The sequence below is a fragment of the Oncorhynchus clarkii genome, chromosome 12 (assembly GCF_045791955.1).
Source record: "Oncorhynchus clarkii lewisi isolate Uvic-CL-2024 chromosome 12, UVic_Ocla_1.0, whole genome shotgun sequence".
NCBI lineage: Eukaryota > Metazoa > Chordata > Actinopteri > Salmoniformes > Salmonidae > Oncorhynchus > Oncorhynchus clarkii.
Genome location: NC_092158.1, coordinates 70393381 through 70411403, shown reverse-complemented (window position 1 = coordinate 70411403; position 18023 = coordinate 70393381). Strand labels below are relative to the sequence as shown.

The 18023-nt window shown below is 45.3% G+C and overlaps 1 protein-coding gene across 1 annotated transcript in view; it reads left to right on the top strand.

Annotated features, from left to right (window-relative positions):
• LOC139421153 (protein phosphatase 1 regulatory subunit 1B-like) overlaps positions 1-18023 on the top strand; it is a 31903-nt gene that overhangs the window by 11032 nt on the left and 2848 nt on the right. The window contains exons 2-4 of the mRNA XM_071171759.1: positions 16426-16509; positions 16625-16700; positions 17845-17991. Coding sequence (XP_071027860.1) covers positions 16426-16509; positions 16625-16700; positions 17845-17991 — 307 coding nt within the window. The remainder of the gene's footprint in view (positions 1-16425; positions 16510-16624; positions 16701-17844; positions 17992-18023) is intronic.

Below are 18023 nucleotides of genomic sequence, written 5' to 3'. Positions count from 1 at the left end.
TCTGTCAGCTAATAAACCTTCACTCGCTGTACCTGCTTCTCATCTCCTGTGTCGATCCTTACAAAGTGTGTGTGTCAGTGCTGTGTGTAAGTTGACTATGCAAACCATTTGGAATTTCCAACACATTAATGTTTCTTATGAAAACAAGAAGTGAGGCAGTCTTTCCTCAACTCTTAGCCAAGAGAGATTGGCATGCATAGTATTAACATTAGCCCTCTGACTACAATGAAGAGCAAGACGTGCCGCTCTGGCTATAGGGATGCTTCGACCCCCTATTTCAGTTTGTTTACACAAAGTTCCAACCTGCAATCTTCTATCCACATGCAGCCCGCATGTGCTGTACGTCTCTTCCTTCAAACACGATGATCATCAATGTCTCTTGTGTTTCAGTTCTTTTTAGTTCATAAACTCATAATACCAGCAGCATTCTGTTCAAGTGGGGAGAGAGATGTTCTTTATTTCTCTGTTATATTTTGTTATCTGTCACCAAAAGAATTTCATTACTTTTCGGTCTGTGCTGAGTTTCCAAACCACGTCAGCACCACCAGGCTTTTGATTTAAACCTTTGATGGTTTTGTTCTTGACAGAAGTGTTGCCGCGTTGCTAATGCCTCTTAATAGAAAAATAATCGCAGTGCACAAAGGGAAGGATTACGTTTCACTTTATTGTGTCATTTCCTTTAGCACTTAGCGTGACCTAAAGGTCCAACCATTTCATTTGTCTGGGCTCTCCCAGGGCCTGACACGGAGAGGAAGGGTGATACCACTGAAGAATTGAATAGAGTGAGTCCTGCTGCCTTAGAGTTCAGGCAGACACAGAGCTGTGATAGCAGAGGGTGAATGAGGCTTTGCAGCTATGTGCTCTTAATCAGAGATGAGCAGAGATGAAGGGGTTAAAGAGAGAGAGGGGGACAGAGATGGAAGTGTGGATTAGAGAGAGAGAGAGAGAGAGAAAATAGTAGCAGATGGGATATTGACCTGCTTGTGGGAGAGAGAGATTTGAATGAGTTGTGTTTGACAGTGTTAGGTTGGATGGCTGGTTAGTCACTCCTCAGTCGTGAGTGCGTGTCTGGTTGCACACGTAAGTATACTTTTAATTGCATAAAAGTTGCCATGCACATATGCAAACACTATTCCCGGTCAGTGTAGCCCATGCATGTCTGTGTGAGGCCGGGCATCCTAATTGTACAGTATATCAATCACTTGTAAATCTATATGCGTTTGAGTTGAATTATGGCCCAATCATTACAGTGAGAGAGACAAGGATGGAATGCCGTTTTATGGGACCAAAGTGCTGTGTCCACCTCTATATCTGGGATCTGCCACACACTGGGCTAATGAGATGGGCTAATGTAATGAAGTAGTACCTACCATATACCTGGAGGACAGCCCCCTAGGGTTGACAGGGGAGTATAACATGGTTGGGTGTCTCATTGTGTTGTGTTGGCATTACAGGTGCTGGGTGGATATAGTGTCTCCCTTTAGAGATGGTTGGCTGGTATGATGTAGTAGAGCTCTGCTTAGTTTTAGCAGCATTAGCTAGAGAGAGCCTCTCTCTCGCCTACGCAGGGTCCACTGGGGGTCCTCAGATCTAGTTTAAGCTGTTCTACTGCTGTCTTTTAATAGGCTGGCCTATCTACGAGGACCGCCTCTGGAGAGCAAACCCACATCAGCCAGATCTGCACCCCACTCAGCAATGCAAGGGGTGCTAACCCTCACACTCTCTCTATACACACACACACACACACACACACACACACACACACACACACACAGTACCAGTCAAAAGTTTGGACACACCTACTCATTCAAAGGTTTTTATTTATTTTTACTATTTTCTACATTGCAGAATAATAGTGAAGAAACTATGAAATACCAGCTATGGAATCATGTAGTAAACAAAAAAGTGTAAAACAGATAGCAAGTAGCCGCCCTTTGCCTTGATGACAGATTTGCACATTTGGCATTCTCTCAACCAGCTTCACCTGGAATGCTTTTCCAACTGTCTTGAAGGAGGTCCCACATATGCTGAGCACTTGTTGGCTGCTTTTCCTTCACTCTGTGATCCAACTCATCCCAAACCATCTCAATTTGGTTGAGGTCGGGTGATTGTGGAGGCCAGGTCATCTGGTGCAGCACTCCATCACGGTCCTTCTTGGTCAAATAGCCCTTACACAGCCTGAATGTGTGTTGGGTCATTGTCCTGTTGAAAAACAAATGATAGTCGCACTAAGCTCCATTCTTCTTAACCTCTTGGAACTCCCTCCGGATCCGGAAGAATTGTCATCAACTGACACTAATTAGCATAACGCAACAGACAAAAATATGACTAGAAAATATTCGTATTCATGAAAACACAAGCGAAATATATTGAAACACAGCTTAGCCTTTTGTTAATCACCCTGTCGTCTCAGATTTTGAAATTATGCTTTACAGCCAAAGCAAGACCAGCATTTGTGTAAGTTTATCGATAGCATAGCATTATGCCTAGCTAGCAGCAGGCAGCTTGGTCACGAAAATCAGAAAAGCAATCAAATTAAATAGTTTACCTTTGATGAGCTTCGGACGTTTTCACTCACGAGACTCCCAGTTAGACAGCAAATGTTCATTTTGTCCCATAAAGATTATTTTTATAGCCGAAATACCTCCGTTTGTACTTCACGTTTGGTTGAGAAATCCACCGGAAACTGCGGTCACGACAACGGCAAAAAATATTCCAAATTAGATCCATAATATCGACAGAAACATGGCAAAGTTTTTTTATAATCAATCCTCAAGGTGTTTTTTAAATATCTATTCGATAATATATCTACCGGGACAGGTGGCTTCTTAGTAGGAAAGAGAGAAACAATGGCCACATTTGTCTATTACGCACAAAACACAGAGTCTCCAGCTGACCACTGACGCAATGTTGTCCTTCAGGATCATTTTTTATTATATGCATATTCTAGCATCTTGTCCTGACAAAATAGCCCGTTTACTTTGGGGACGTTATTTGTCCAAAAATGCACACCAAGACAGTCGTGAAGAGGGCACAACAAAACCTATTCCCCCTCAGGAGACAAAAGATTTATCATGGGTCCTCAGATCCTCAAAAGGTTCTACAGCTGCACCGTTGAGAGCATGGCAGCTGCACCGTTGACTGGTATGGCAACTGCTCGGCCTCCGACCGCAAGACACTACAGAGGGTAGTGCGTTTGGCACAGTACATCACTGGGGCGAAGCTTCCTGCTCTCCAGGACCTCTATACCAGGCGGTGTCAGAGGAAAGTCCTAAAAATTGTCAGGCTCCAGCCGCCCTAGTCATAGACTGTTCTCTTTGCTACTGCACGGCAAGTGGTACTGGAGTGCCAAGTCTAGGTCCAAGAGGCTTCTAAACAGCTTCTAACCCCAAGCCATGAGACTACTGAACATCTAATCAAATGGCTACCCAGACTACTGGCATTGCCCCCCCCCCCTCCCCCCTCCCCACCATTTACACTGCTGCTACTCTGTTATATATGCATAACTCATGTATATATATTACCTCGACTAACCGGTGCCCCTGCACATTGACTCTGTACTGGTACCGCCTGTATATAGCCTCGCTAATGTTATTTTACTGCGCTCTTTAATTTGTTTGATTTTTCTTGACTGTATTGTTGGGGGCTTGTAAGGAAGCATTTCACTGTTGTATTCGGCACATGTGACAAATACAATTTTATTTGAAATGCATTCCAGGTGACTTCCTCATGAAGCTGTCAAGGCAAAGGATGGCTATTTTGAGGAATCTCACAAACTATTTAGGTTTGTTTAACATTTTTTGGTTACTACTACATTCTATGTGTTATTTCATAGTTTAGATGTCTTCACTATTATTTTACAATGTAGAAAATAGTAAAAATAAAGAAACCTTTGAATGAGTAGGTGTCCAAACTTTTGAAAGCATTGACACACACACAAGCACAAAATCATGCACACACACACACACACACACACACACCAGTCAACCATGGCATATGAATCCTACCTGAGTCATTGTCACACATTGAATGCAGGAGTGAGGAGCAGAGAAGGGTCGTTGTGCCCAGTGCAGGTTTGAGTTGGTCCTACCAGCTCAGTATAATCTTCCATACCTCGATGCTACTGATTAAAATACCATCACTGAGTCGACTCACACAGCCCATTAGTGCCAACGGTTTTATAGGAGAACGGAATAGAAACATCCTGTTAAGCAGAGTGACACAGGGAAACCCAAGAGCAGACCCAGATAAGGAAATAGGGATGCATGAGAGGTATGGAGTGCAGTAATTGCAATGAGAGGATAAATGGTGTCAGGCACGGGAACAGGCACAGCAGAGTAACAGAATATTGAGTAATAATAAATGGCTAGAATCATGAACTGACTGAGCAGAGTGGAAGTGGCAGGACTGAGTATTTGTAGAGGTCTTGATTATGGAACGAGTTGTAGCTGGTAGGGATCTGCTCTGACTCCAGCACACCTGTCTCCAACCACACAAAGAGGGCGAGAGAGAACAGGGGGAGTAACTGCAGGTCAAGAAGACACCGGATGAACACCAGAGGGCGTAGCAGGAGCAGATGTGACAGTACCCCCCTCCACGGACGACACCTGGCGCACAGCCCGGCTTGTCTTGGTGTGAGGTATGAAAATCCTGGAAGAGGGAGGGATCCAGAATGTGACGACGGGGCACCCAGCAGGGCTCCTCAGGCCCGTATCCCTCCCAGTCCACCAGATGCTGCCAACTGCAGCCCCAACGGCGCACATCCAAAAGCCGCCGAATAGTATAGGCAGGATGGAGCGATGTTGAGCCGAGGGGGTGGAGGAGCAGCTGCAGGAGTGGACAGGATCAGACTGGTTTAATTAAGGATACATGGAAGGTGGGATGAATTTTGAGAGAGTCTGGGAGTTTCAGATGAACCGCCGAGGGGTTTATGACACAATCAATCTTAAAGGGGCCAATGAATCGGGGAGCTAGTTTTTTGGAAACCACTTTCAGGGGCAAGTACTTAGATGAAAGCCATACCTTTTGACCTGGAGTGTAGACTGGGGCTGAAGCACGTCAACGGTTAGCTTGAGATTGGGTCCTGGTGGACGCACAAAGGTCAGCCTGGGCCCTCCTCCCGGTGTGACAAAAGCGCATGTGGTCCTGGACTGAGGGCACTGCTACTTCGACCTCTTGGGCAGGGAACAAGAGAGGTTGGTAACTCAGAGCCACACTTAAAGGGAGACATACCTGATGAGGCGTTGATGAGGGTGTTGTGGGCATATTCCACCCAGGGTAGCTGGGCACTCCAGGAGGAAGGGTTAGCCGAATTCACACAGCATGTTTCAGTTTCCAACTCCTGGTTGGCACGCTCGGTCTGGCTGTTGGTCTGGGGGTGATATCCAGGCGAAAGGCTGACCTTAATACCCAGAGCTGTGCAGAAGGCTCTCCGTACCTGGGATGTAAACTGGGATCCTCTGTCAGAAACAATGTCACTAGGGATGTCATGCAGCTGCAAAACATGGGATACCAACAGGTCCACAGTCTCCCGGGAGGAAGGAAGCTTGGAGAGGGGAATGAAGTGAGCCACTTTGAGAAAAAAAGTCAATAATAGTTAGGATGACTGAGTTACCATTCGATGGGGGAAGGCCAGTGACTAAGTCCAAAGCTGTATGTGACCAGGGGCGACTGAGTATGGGAAGAGGATGAAGCAGACCAGGTGGAGGTTTGGTGGAGGTTTTGTTCCGAGCACGCTGAGATTAATTCCCAAGTATCTCTCCATGGTGGGCCACCAAAATCGCTGACGCAGGAAGGCGACAGTCCGGTTCATGCCAGGGTTACTGGTGAGGTGAGTAGAATGGGCCCATTGAAGATCAGAACGAACTGGATCTGGCACAAACAGAGCGTTTCTAGGATCCGGCTGGTTCAGCTGAGCCTGACGAACAGGGGACTCAATCTCCCAGGAGACCGCAGCAACGATGCCATAATGTTTATAGATCCGGGGCGATAAGTGAGTGTGAAGTTGAATCTTCCAAAAACAAAACAATGCCCACCTGGCGGTCTGGATGTAGACTCGATTTTTGTGATCCGTCCACACAATGAAGGGAATGACCGAACCCTCTAACCAGTGACGCCACTCCTCAAGAGCCAGCTTAACAACCAGGAGTTCCCGGTTACCCATGTCAATTTCTCTGCAGGTGAGAGCTTGCGGGACAAGAAGGCACAAGGAGGGAGCTTCTGACGAACTGGAGTTCTGGGTAAGGATTGGAGCAGAAGTGAAGCGGTGCTTGAGTTCCAAGAACGCTGCCTCTGCCTCAGGGGACCAGTGGAATGGAGGTCAGTGATGAGAGGAGCTGCCAAATGCCTGTAGTCACGGATGAATAGTCTAAAAATTGTCAAACCCCAGGAAACGCTCTAACTGCTTCAGATTACCAGGTACAGGCCACTCTGTGACTGCCCTAACCTTGGCAGGGTCCATTCATAGCTGTCCTTGAGCAATAATGTAACCCAAGAAGGACAGAGGAAACATGAAACTCACATTTCTCCGACCTTAACAGCTTATTCTCCAACATCCTTTGGAGATCGTGTTGCTTGTGAGCCTCAAGGTCCTTCGAAAGAATAAGAATGTAATCCACAAAGACAAAAACAAAACACCCAATGACATCTTTCAGGACATCATTAACAAGGCTCTGAAAAAGAGCAGGGGCGTTTGTGAGACCAAAAGGCATGACCAAATACTGAAAATGTCCAAGTGGTGTGTAGAACGCCGGTTTCCACTTATGCCCTTCACTGATGCGGACAAGGTGGTAGGCATTCCGGAGTTCAAGTTTAGTAAACACTGTGGCCCCATGGAGGTGGCAAAAGCAGCACTGATGAGTGGCAAGGGATACTTGTTCTTGACAGTGATACTGTTCAACCCATGGAAGTCTATGCATGGCCTCAGTGATCTATCCTTTTTCTTGACGAAAAAAAACACAGCACCCACTGTAGAGGAAGGCCGGATATGTCCGACAGCCAGGGAGTCCTGGATGTATTCTTCCATGGCTTCTTGCTCAGGGCGAGAGAGGTTATACAACCTGCTACTAGGGAGGGGAGCTCCAGGCTTAAGCTCGATAGCACAGTCGTATGGCCGATGAGGCGGCAGAGATGGTGCTTACTGAATACAGGAGCTAGACCGTGATATTCTGGAGGAACAGAAGACAGGTCTGGGGGTTCTGGAATGGACTGGGGTGCAGACAAGGCAGGAGGAAGGGCAGAATGTAGACAATTAGAATGACAAAATGTACGCCAAGTAGTTAGCCTTCCGGTGGACCAGTCAATCTGTGGGTTGTGTAGCTTTAACCATGGATGGCCCAGAGGTGAGTGAGAACAGTCGATTATGTGATAACTGATCTTTTCCTGGTGATTTCCAGAGAGACGCAGGATAACAGGAACAGTAGCTTTCCATTGAGAGCGTTGGCATCCAGAGGTGAAGTGAGCGAAACAGTGTCCAGACCCAACTGATTAACCTCTCTGGGATATGTGGGATGGTAGCGTCCCACTTGGCCAAAACCCAGGGAAAATGCAGAGCTCCAAATTCAAATAAATTCCTATAAAAATCTAACTCGTGAAATCACACATGTAAGATACCAAATTAAAGCTACACGTGTTGTGAATCCAGCCAACATGTCAGATATCAAAAAGGCTTTTCAGCGAAAGCAAAGATGCTATTATCTGAGGATAGCACCTCCATAAACAAAAGAGAAAACATTTCAACCCAGCATGCGCGACACAAAAAGCAGAAATAAAAATATAAATCATGCCTTACCTTTGACAAGCTTCTTCTGTTGGCACTCCAATATGTCCCATAAACATCACAAATGTTCCTTTTGTTCGATTAATTCCCTCCATATATATCCAAATTGTCCATTTATTTGGCGCGTTTGATCCAGAAAAACACCGGTTCCAACTTGCGCAACGTGACTACAAAATATCTCAAGTTACCTGTAAACTTTGCCAAACATTTCAAACTACTTTTGTAATACAACTTTAGGTATTTTTAAAATTATATAATCGATCAAATTGAAGACGGGATGATCTGTGTTCAATACAGGAAGAAAACAAACTGAGGCATGCTTTCTGGTCATGCGCCTCTATCAAACAGTACACATGAAGTTACCCTCGTTCAAGATGGCCGTACTTCTTCATTACACAAAGGAATAACCTCAACCAATTTCTAAAGACTGGTGACATCCAGTGGAAGCGGTAGGAACTGCAAGCAAGTCCCTTGGAAATCTGGATTCCCTATGAAAGCCTATTGAAAAGAGGGTGACCTCAAAAAAATAATCTGAATGGTTTGTCCTCGGGGTTTCGCCTGCTACATAAGTTCAGAGTGTTTTCTATCCAAATCCACTAATAACATGCATATCTTATCTTTTGGGGATGAGTAGCTGTCAGTTGAATTTGGGCATGCTTTTCATCCAAAATTCCAAATGCTGCCCCCTATCCTAGAGAAGTTAACGACCCCTCGGTCCAGAAAGCTCTCGTAGGCACAGGAATCGATGAAAGCAGGCAGAGGAAAAGCCTGGCTCTGCCACACAACATTGGCCTCAAGCAGGTGTCTGGGAAATGGGCAGGCAATTTGGCACAATAGTATATCCCCAACTACTGCTGAGCCCCCTCTTTTGCTGGACACAGGGAACGAGTGGAGACCCGGTGACCAACCTGGCCACAATATAGACAGCTCCTAGTACTGATACGCCACTGCCTATCGTCTGGAGATTGATGGGTCCGGCCGAGCTGCATGGGTTCAGGATTAGAACATGCCTGGAGATGTGATGCAGTTGGAGAAAGTGAGCAAGGCACTGAAGCAGATGTTATGGGACATGCAACCCTACCTCCCCTCTCCCTCCAACACTCATGGAGACAGTTGTCAATACAGATAGTGAGAGAAATGAGTTTGTTAAGTCCATCAGGCTCCTCTCTGGACACTAACTCATCCTTGAGGGTCTCAGTGAGTTCGTTCCGGAATGCTCCCTGAAGGGCCTCGTCATTCCAGCCGCTCTCTGCAGCGAGGGTGCGGAACTCGCATGTAATTTCAGCCACACTCTGGGAGCCTTGACAAAGGGACAGAAGTTGTTTAGCAGCATCCTTTCCACAGACCTTCCTGATCTCATCTGTGAATCCACTGTAGGAGAAGCAGTGGCCCAGAAATGCTGCTCCCCAAAGGCAGCCAATCAAAAAAAATAAATCTTTGCTCATTCACTAGCATAAGAGTAGGGCTGTTGCTCAAATACTAGTGAACATTGCACAAGAAATGCTCTGCAAGCGCCAAGATTATCTTCACTCAGGAGTCAGAAAAAAGCCTCCCAGGATGGAAAAGAGGGACTTGACACTGTTTGTGAGCTCTGGGCAGAGGTTCGGACCTGTAGGTCAGACAGGCTCTGTGAAAACTCCTTGATGTTCTCCAGCAGTGTTTTCAGGGCTTGGTCATGTTGCTCAGAAGGGTGCCTTGACCAACAAGAAATAGTAGTGGAGTCTGCTGGGTTCATCTCTTGGCCAGATCGTACTGTTAAGCAGAGCGACACAGGGGAACCCAAGAGCAGACCCAGATGAGGAAACAGGGATGAATTAACCAAAATATTTATTGTTGCACAGATGGATATGGAGTGCAGATCCGGGGTAGCTCGGATGAGTTGCAGAAAAACCAGATGTGGAGACTGAGGTTGGAGTTGGCTGAGTAGAACGGGGTAAACAGGTCCTGAAGGGAATCCAAGGTAGTGATGGTGAGTAAAATCCAGAGCAAGGTAGTTGGGTGGTGAGATGTGGAACAGGAGCCAGAGCAGTAACTGCAATGAGAGGATAAACGGTGTCAGGTAGGGAAACAGACACAGCAGAGTAACAGGATCTTGAGTAATAATAACTGGCTAGAATCATGAACTGACTGAGCAGAGTTTACGATCTGGCAGAGTGGAAGTGGCAGGACAGTATTTGTAGAGGCCTTGATTATGGAACGAGTTGCAGCTGGTAGGGATCTGCTCTGACTCTAGCCCACCTGTCTCCAACCACATAATCACACAGAGAGGGAGAGAGAGAGTGTACAGGGGGAGTAACTGCAGGTCAAGAAGACACCGGATGAACACCAGAGGGAGTAGCAGGAGCAGATGTGACACATCCAAGGGGGAGATGTGAAAGTCGCATAAATCAAAGTAGGTTCAAAACGCTTTCATTTTCTGTTCACCATCACTACAGCTCTACACACACACACACACACACACACACACTGCTGCTGAGGGGAGGGTGGCTTATAATACTGTCTAGAATGAAGTCAATGGAGTGGTATCAACCACATGGAAACCATATGTTTGACTTGGTTGATACCATTCCATCGACTCCACTCCAGCTATTATTATGAGCCGTCCTCCCCTCAGCAGCCTCCACTGATGCACACACACACACACACACACACACACACACACACACACACACACACACACACACACACACACACACACACACACACACACACACACACACACACACACACACACACACACACACACCTACCCTAGATCAGCATGTATCTGACCCACCTTCTGTTGAAATAAGGTCTCCTTTTCATTTAACCTTAGTTTAACCAGGTGAGTCAGTCAAGCACCTTCTTATTGATAATGACGGCCTGGCTCTCTTGAAGCTTAAGAGCTGTAATATTCCCCCTGTGCTTGTAGGCTCTGTGGGGGACAGAGAGTCCCGTGGGGACACATACCGGCTGTAGCCCCACCTGTGGAGCCCATGAGTGGCCCTGTGACAGCTCATCATCAGCCCATGTCTGTGTACCAAATGGCACACTATTCCAAAATAGTGGACTACCTTTGACCAGGGCCCACTCTGGTGCACTAAATATGGAAAAGGGTGCCATTTGGGATGCATTCCTGCTCTGCATAGCTGCTGAGAGGCCAGAAACAGTGGGACTGATACTTAAGGATACTGAACAATGGCTGCAACTGAGGAGAGTTGGAGAGGGGGGAGAGGGGTGGGGGTGTAAAGTATAACAGGAGTAATCTCACATGCTGTGCCCCAGTATAAAAGCATAAGTGTGAAGGTCACAGATGATCTTATGTAACTACTGAAGTGGGGTGATTGAAAGACTGGGAAATTACAAGTGGCTGTGTGTTATGTCATCTGGCCTTTCCCACCGTCATCCGCCCTGCTGCCACCGTCACCCAGCCGGATGTGTGTGTGTATGAGAAATGCCAGGTGTGTGTCTGTGTGTTTGACCCGTATACAGTGCATATTATTCTTTGGAAATGGCATGTGTGCATAATCACTGTGCATTGATGCCTGTCACAATAGCTGTTACTCACCCTGACCCCTCTATGCGTTTATAGCTGTATATACTCACCTTCTCTATAATCGATGGTGACCTTTTCCTGGAAGCAACTTGACGCCATTCATTGGTCCATTACAGGAAGTCATTAATCACTCTAGCAGTCCTAGTAGTCTACAGGTAGTAGTGACGGTAAAGAGGTTTAGGGTTAAACGTCACCGTCTCTTCATTAACACGGGAAGGCCAGTTGTGATGTCAGTAAGAGCTGAGTCACTCTCACACACACTCTGAGGGTCCACACACACACACACACACACACACACACACACACACACACACACACACACACACACACATACATACTGTATAAATCCTTTTATTATACCATAATGACCTCAATTATCCAGCAACACCCTTTCAGCTCTAGGGCAAAAACGCATACGCTTGCTCTATCCCCATGTCTCTCTCGTTCTCTCATTCTCTATCTCTCTCTCTCTCTCTCTCTCTCTCTCTCTCTCTCTCTCTCTCTCTCTCTCTCTCTCTGTGTATGCCGCTTGCCTTCTCTACCTTTTTGGGCTCCCTTGACATTTGTTATTTTAATTTATCTTGCTCTGTCTACATCACTGTTATTTTCTCTCTCCTCTCTCTTCCTCTAAAGAACAGCGACATCTCAGAGCTCACACCAGAGCCCTAGGAAGATACCTGGATTGGTACTATGAGAGTCACACCAGAGCCCTAGGAAGATACCTGGATTGGTACTATGAGAGTCACACCAGAGCCCTAGGAAGATACCTGGATTGGTACTATGTATAAGACCACGAAGTATCCCAGTATAGTAGCTGGGACATGGGCCTGGTTAGCATCTGGTCTGCTGTGCTCTGTCTTACCCACTCTTCCACCACTACCTCAGGCAGGCAGGCAGGCAAGGGGGTTGGTTTTACCCAGCAGAGATATCAGGTATGAGCCAGGCTGACCAGCAGCAGCAGCAGCCCCAGCAACAACCAGGTCCTCTCACCATGTCAGTGGAGAGAGATGGAGACGTAGGGGGTCACACAGTGAGGGGGCCCTTCTGGGATGTCTCCCACTGAGGGAGTGGAGAGACGGCATTCAAGCTGAGCGCCATAATGAGATTACAGAACCCGGTGCGCACAGCCCGGGGATGTGGGGAAAGGGGAGAGAGATGGGTGAGGGACAAAGAGGAACATGATAGGAGAGAGAGGGGGAGGTTGAGAGAGAAGGTTGTAAAGAAACAGACGAGTGGGGTTGAGGATAATGTCATGTCAAGGAATGAAGAATGATATGTGGGGTGAACAGGATAAAGGGAGGAGAGGATGAGGTGGAATTGGAAGTGGGGGATGAGAGAGAGTGAGGGTGTGAGTGAGAGTGAGGGATAGAGGGGAAGTGAGGATGCATATACAGAACCTTCATGAGGAGATTATGATGTGTTGTGTGGCCCACCAAGCCTGTGCTTTGGCAACAGTAACCTGCTTGCTTCGACGCATAGCCCCCAGACCCAGGATGTTTACCAAATGGAACCCTATTCCCTCCATAGTGTGCTACTTTTGACCAGAGTTTTGACCGGGGCACATGGGGCTCTGGTCAAACGTAGTGCTCTACTGTATGTAGGGAATAGGGTGCCATTTGGGATGAAGACCCTGTCTGCCCTGGTTAACCAGAGGAATGAGATCCACAGGATCGAACACGAACACATCCAGAGAGCAACTTCATGGAAAATAGAGAAGTGCTACTGATGTTGTGTGGCACCATAAACAGAGAGGAGGTTCAGGCCAAGGTTGGCTGGTCTAGAGAGAACCCGCTGGTTACAAACGGGTTAAATCAACATTGTTTCTGTCACGTTCTGACCTTAGTTCCTTTGTTTTGTCTTTTGTTTTAGTATGGTCAGGGCGTGAGTTGGGTGGGTTGTCTATGTTAGTTTGTCTATGATTTTCTATTTCTGTATTGTGACCTGTTGTCTACGTGGAAAATACATTGGATTTGAAAAAAGTCGTCAGCGTAAACTGTTGTTTTGAAGGTGAAATTTCAACCACAGGATTATGTGGTCATGGTAACCAATATTCAACATAGACAAACCTTGTATAAAATATGTTTAATTTACACCTTTGAAACAACGTCATCTTCAACGTAATATCCACTATAAGATAGAAAGAAAGCAGTAGTCCGGGCAGCACCTCCTACTGGAGAGCACCTTAGAGGCTGCTGTCCTTTGTTCATGGACTTGAAATCACTGGCCACTTTAACCAAGGAACACTAGTCACTTAAATAATGTTGACATATTTTGCATTACTCATCTTATATGTATATACTGTATTCTATACTTTTCTACTGTATCTTAGTCTATGCCGCTCTGACGTTGCTCGTCCAAATATTTATACATTCTTAATTCCATTTTACTTCAGATTGGTGTGTATTGTTGTGAAATTGTTAGATATTACTGCACTGTTGGAGGTAGAAACACAAGCATTTCGCTACATCCGCAATAACATCTGCATGTGACCAATAGCATTGGATTTGATTTGATCTACAGCTTTCTCGTAGTTCTCCCATCCAGAGTTTTAACCAAGCCCAACACTGCTTAGCTTTAATATTTGTCACTGTCTATTACCAATGTGCTAGTAATAAATATGTTAGATTCACTTCTCCATTCAACCAAAAATAAAAGTTAAAGAATAAAGATGAAGTCAAATCAAACTCTATTTCGATTTTTGGTTGAAATGAAAAAGGGAATCCAACATATCGATTGTTAATTCATTTGTAGACAAGCTGTAATGAAAGCCAGGCTCCGTGGCACCGATGGGGCTATCCATACAGAAGATACATCTCCTTAAAAAGTTGATATTTGGTTGCATTGTCTACCAAACACGATTCAACATTACTTTTGTAAGACAGCAAATAGCCTAATGTGAAGGCTATCTTAAATTTGGAATTTGGTTGTACCTTTTGGGGCCCGGGGACCCCTTTTGTGTTAGCAAATTCATCAGAGACCCGTTCGTAATCAGAACACAACTGGAATGCGTTAACAACAGCCTACAAAAGGTTTTACTATGACGTCTGCAGTACATGGCTGGACGAACCAAGTCCCGGGCCCAGGGAAAGAACATTTCAAATGTTCAGCAGTTTTCAATCTAATTCCCTGTCATTCTACGCATGTTGTCATGGGACAGATGTTTTTTTTTTACTGTTGCAGCTCTAAAGCTAATATCCTGAATTTAATAGAAAAATGTACAATTGGTGGAGTACCGTGGATACCAATAACACTGTGAGTCTCCCAGGCCTATGTTGCCCAGTATTAAGAACATGCATTGTAAGCATTTCACTGTTAGTCTACACCTGTTGTTTACGAAGCACGAACATTTTATTTGATTTGACTGGATTGATTCATAATTTTACATTGTGTTGTTTTACATATGTTTAACGTATTCCACAGATCCTTGGCCAAAAGTCATTTAATCTGTTGTTAGTAATATTCCCCCCAAAAAATTATGTAAAAAAAAAAAGAACCTCTGTTTTAGATGTTTAAAAATAATATTGATAACACATTGGGAATTCAACAAACCTTTGGCTGTCTTTCTGAGTGGGTGAAAATAGGTTGGAATCTCATTAATCAACGTACTAAATATTACCCAATTGTGTGCCCAGTGAGGAGACTTGTCATGAACTTCTCTGTTTGACTTTCCAGGCTTCCATCCTTATAGTAGTGCACTATTCATCTGACCTGAATGCATGTATCCAAAACAACTTACCACAGTTAGTTTGCAAACTGTTTTCTGCTTGATCTATTTAGACTGTGGGAGACTGTGTTCACGAGTCAATGCACTGTGAGTGTTGTTGCCAAACCTTCACAGTGGGGTTCTACCTGGAATTAAAACTACAGAACAGAAGGCCCTGTTCTCCTTGACCCTCTCTCTGCATTCCTTCCATGGGCAAATTAATGAACCTTGTACTGTAGCTTAAGAATGCCAGTGTTGACAGAATGAGAGAGCCGTCTGCAGCGTACTGTGAGCACCCAGTTAGAGTGGGTAGCAGGTTACCCATTGGGACAGAGAGTGTACATATAGTCATTTTAGGGAAGTCAGTTAAGAACAAATTCTTATTTACAATGACAACCTACTGGGAACAGTGGTTTAACTACCTTGTTCAGGGGCAGAACAACAGAGTTTTACTTTGTCAGCTCAGAGATTCGATCCAGCAACCTTTCGGTTACTGGCCCAACACTCTAACCACTAGGCTGCCTGCCGCCTCAGGAAGCCTAAGGGGAGTGAGCTCCAGTCTGCCTGCCACTGGTCTAGAGAGGCTGGAGAGAGGAGGGGCAAGAGGTGGGCAAAGAGGGGGAGAGAGGAGGGCAGTAATACCTACTATAGGGCCCTCACTGGAATTTTTTTTAATCAATTAGTCGCAGGTTTTATTTCTACATATTTTTGTTTGCAGATATGCAAACGTGAATTTATGATCACAGACTTGTTTGCTTGAGTGACATAGTTCTGCATCAAACTACTGTTCTGCAGTGAATAGCCACAGGCACATGCATACTGATTGGCAAACTATGTTTGTACCATATAATGTATATATCAACCATGTACTAAGTACAATGTATGTAATGACTAAAGTAGAGTTCAGAGTGATACTGATTTCTCCCGGGGGGTTGCTCTGTTAAGTGGGCTAAATCAGGGTCACACAGAGAGTTTATATATATATATAAATATATATAGTTGAAATGTGAGTTTGCATCCCAATATTACACTTTACAAACATCACAGAAGACTGAAATATAACAAAACCATTTGACATAGAACCACAGGAGTTTTTGTGGAAAACCCCCCCTGTTTTTTATGAAATTATGAAAAATACTAATAACATTGCACCCATGAGGCCACTAGAGGACGCTTTGGTCAATCGACTGCAGAAAAGGGATCTATGTGACATAATTGGATGTCTTCTGTTCTGATGATGTCTTGTTGACCCCTAAACTCTGACCCCTGGCCTACCCCAACAGTACTCAGACTTGACTCCTTGCCTGGATTCAAATTAGGAGAACTGGACATATTACAAGCGCTGATGAGATGGCTTACACCCAAAAAAACAAATACCCGATTCTCTTCTTCTCTCTTGTGCGTGTCTAGATCCGGCGCCGGCGGCCTACACCTGCAACACTGTTCAGAGTGGCAGACCAGTGTTCCCCTGAGGATGATCAGTCCACCCATCAGGTAACAGAGCGCCCCTAGTGCCTCAGAGGATAACTGCATGTCGCCCTATAGTCATGTGAAGGGTTGCGTTATTTCAAAACTGCAGGCTACATTCAACTTGTTCTTCCTTCCACAGTGGATTGTAGGAGAGAATGGGGTACTCAAGCCCAAGAGAGTCAACCCAAATGTGTATCAGCCACCATCCCTGAAAGGTAAGAGCATAACTGACTGAGTAAGTAGTGTATACATGTACTCTGTGTGGTGAATTCTCCCTGTGTTGATACTGTGTTTACCTTGCTTTACTGTTCTGTTGCCTCCTGATTATGTTCTTTGTGAAATGGGGGCAGTGGGGTAAGATACACGTGACAAAATAATTAATACAAGTCATGTCAATCAGTTGGAGTATCTTTATAAGAGTAGGTACTATACTGTATACACGTGCAAGAGGGATTTCTTCTATGGAACTATATACACATGTTTTGCTTCTATGCACATATATATATAGAGAGAGAGAGACAGCTGTGAGTCACTGAGTGTGAGTCTGTGCAGCTCTGGATCATCCAGGATTACCAAAGGGGCATATACAGCTGCAGATAGAGACACACACACACACACACACACACACAGACAGACAGACAGACAGACAGACAGACAGACAGACACACAGACACACAGACACACAGACACACAGACAGACAGACAGACAGACAGACAGACCGTCCGTCCGTCCGTCCGTTCTGAATGTTGCTTCATACTTGTTGTTTCACGCCGAGCCATAAACATAGAGCATGTGCTAGTAAGACCAGAAAAAAATATATTTGGAGGCTTGTCAGTAGATGTTAATTAAAGAATTAAAGGGGGATTACTATATGCGTGTAGAGTGTTATTATAATAACCCAGTCTGTGTTCCTGTATCAGTATTCGATTCTTCATTAGCTGAGAGAGAGAGACACCCCAAGGTGACTTAGACAGAGTGGGATTAAGAGAGAGCAGGATGAGTCAACATTTTTTTAGAGAGCAAAATAACAGAGGACCAGACAGGAGAAATGAAAGGATAAAAACAAATGCAGGAAAGAGTAAAGACGTGTATATATAGGACACACATGTATTATACCAGTCCATTACTACAAAACATGAAAGTGCTGGCTATTCTGCCTTTAAATTTGTCTGTATGTCTGTCTGTCTTGCTGGGTGATTGGCTGGCTGCTTATCTGTCTGTCTGGCATGCATCTGAAAGCCCATATGACACATGGTAATGTTGACAGTGTTGAAGCCTGGTAAACCCAAAACAACCTATCCCTCTCTCCCTTTGTCCCTGTGTGTGTTCCTGTGTATCATGTGTATGTGTGCGTCCAGCCGTCCAGAAGATGGCTGAGGCACACATGCAGAACCTGGGTGTCTACCCCCCCTTGGAAGACCCCTTTGAGGGGGAGGAGTACGACGACTACCCCTGCCATGAGGAGAGGGAGGAGAGGGAGGAGAGATTCCCCACCAAAGCTGCTGGTGAGATAGGGATTTCATACACTGTCAACTAG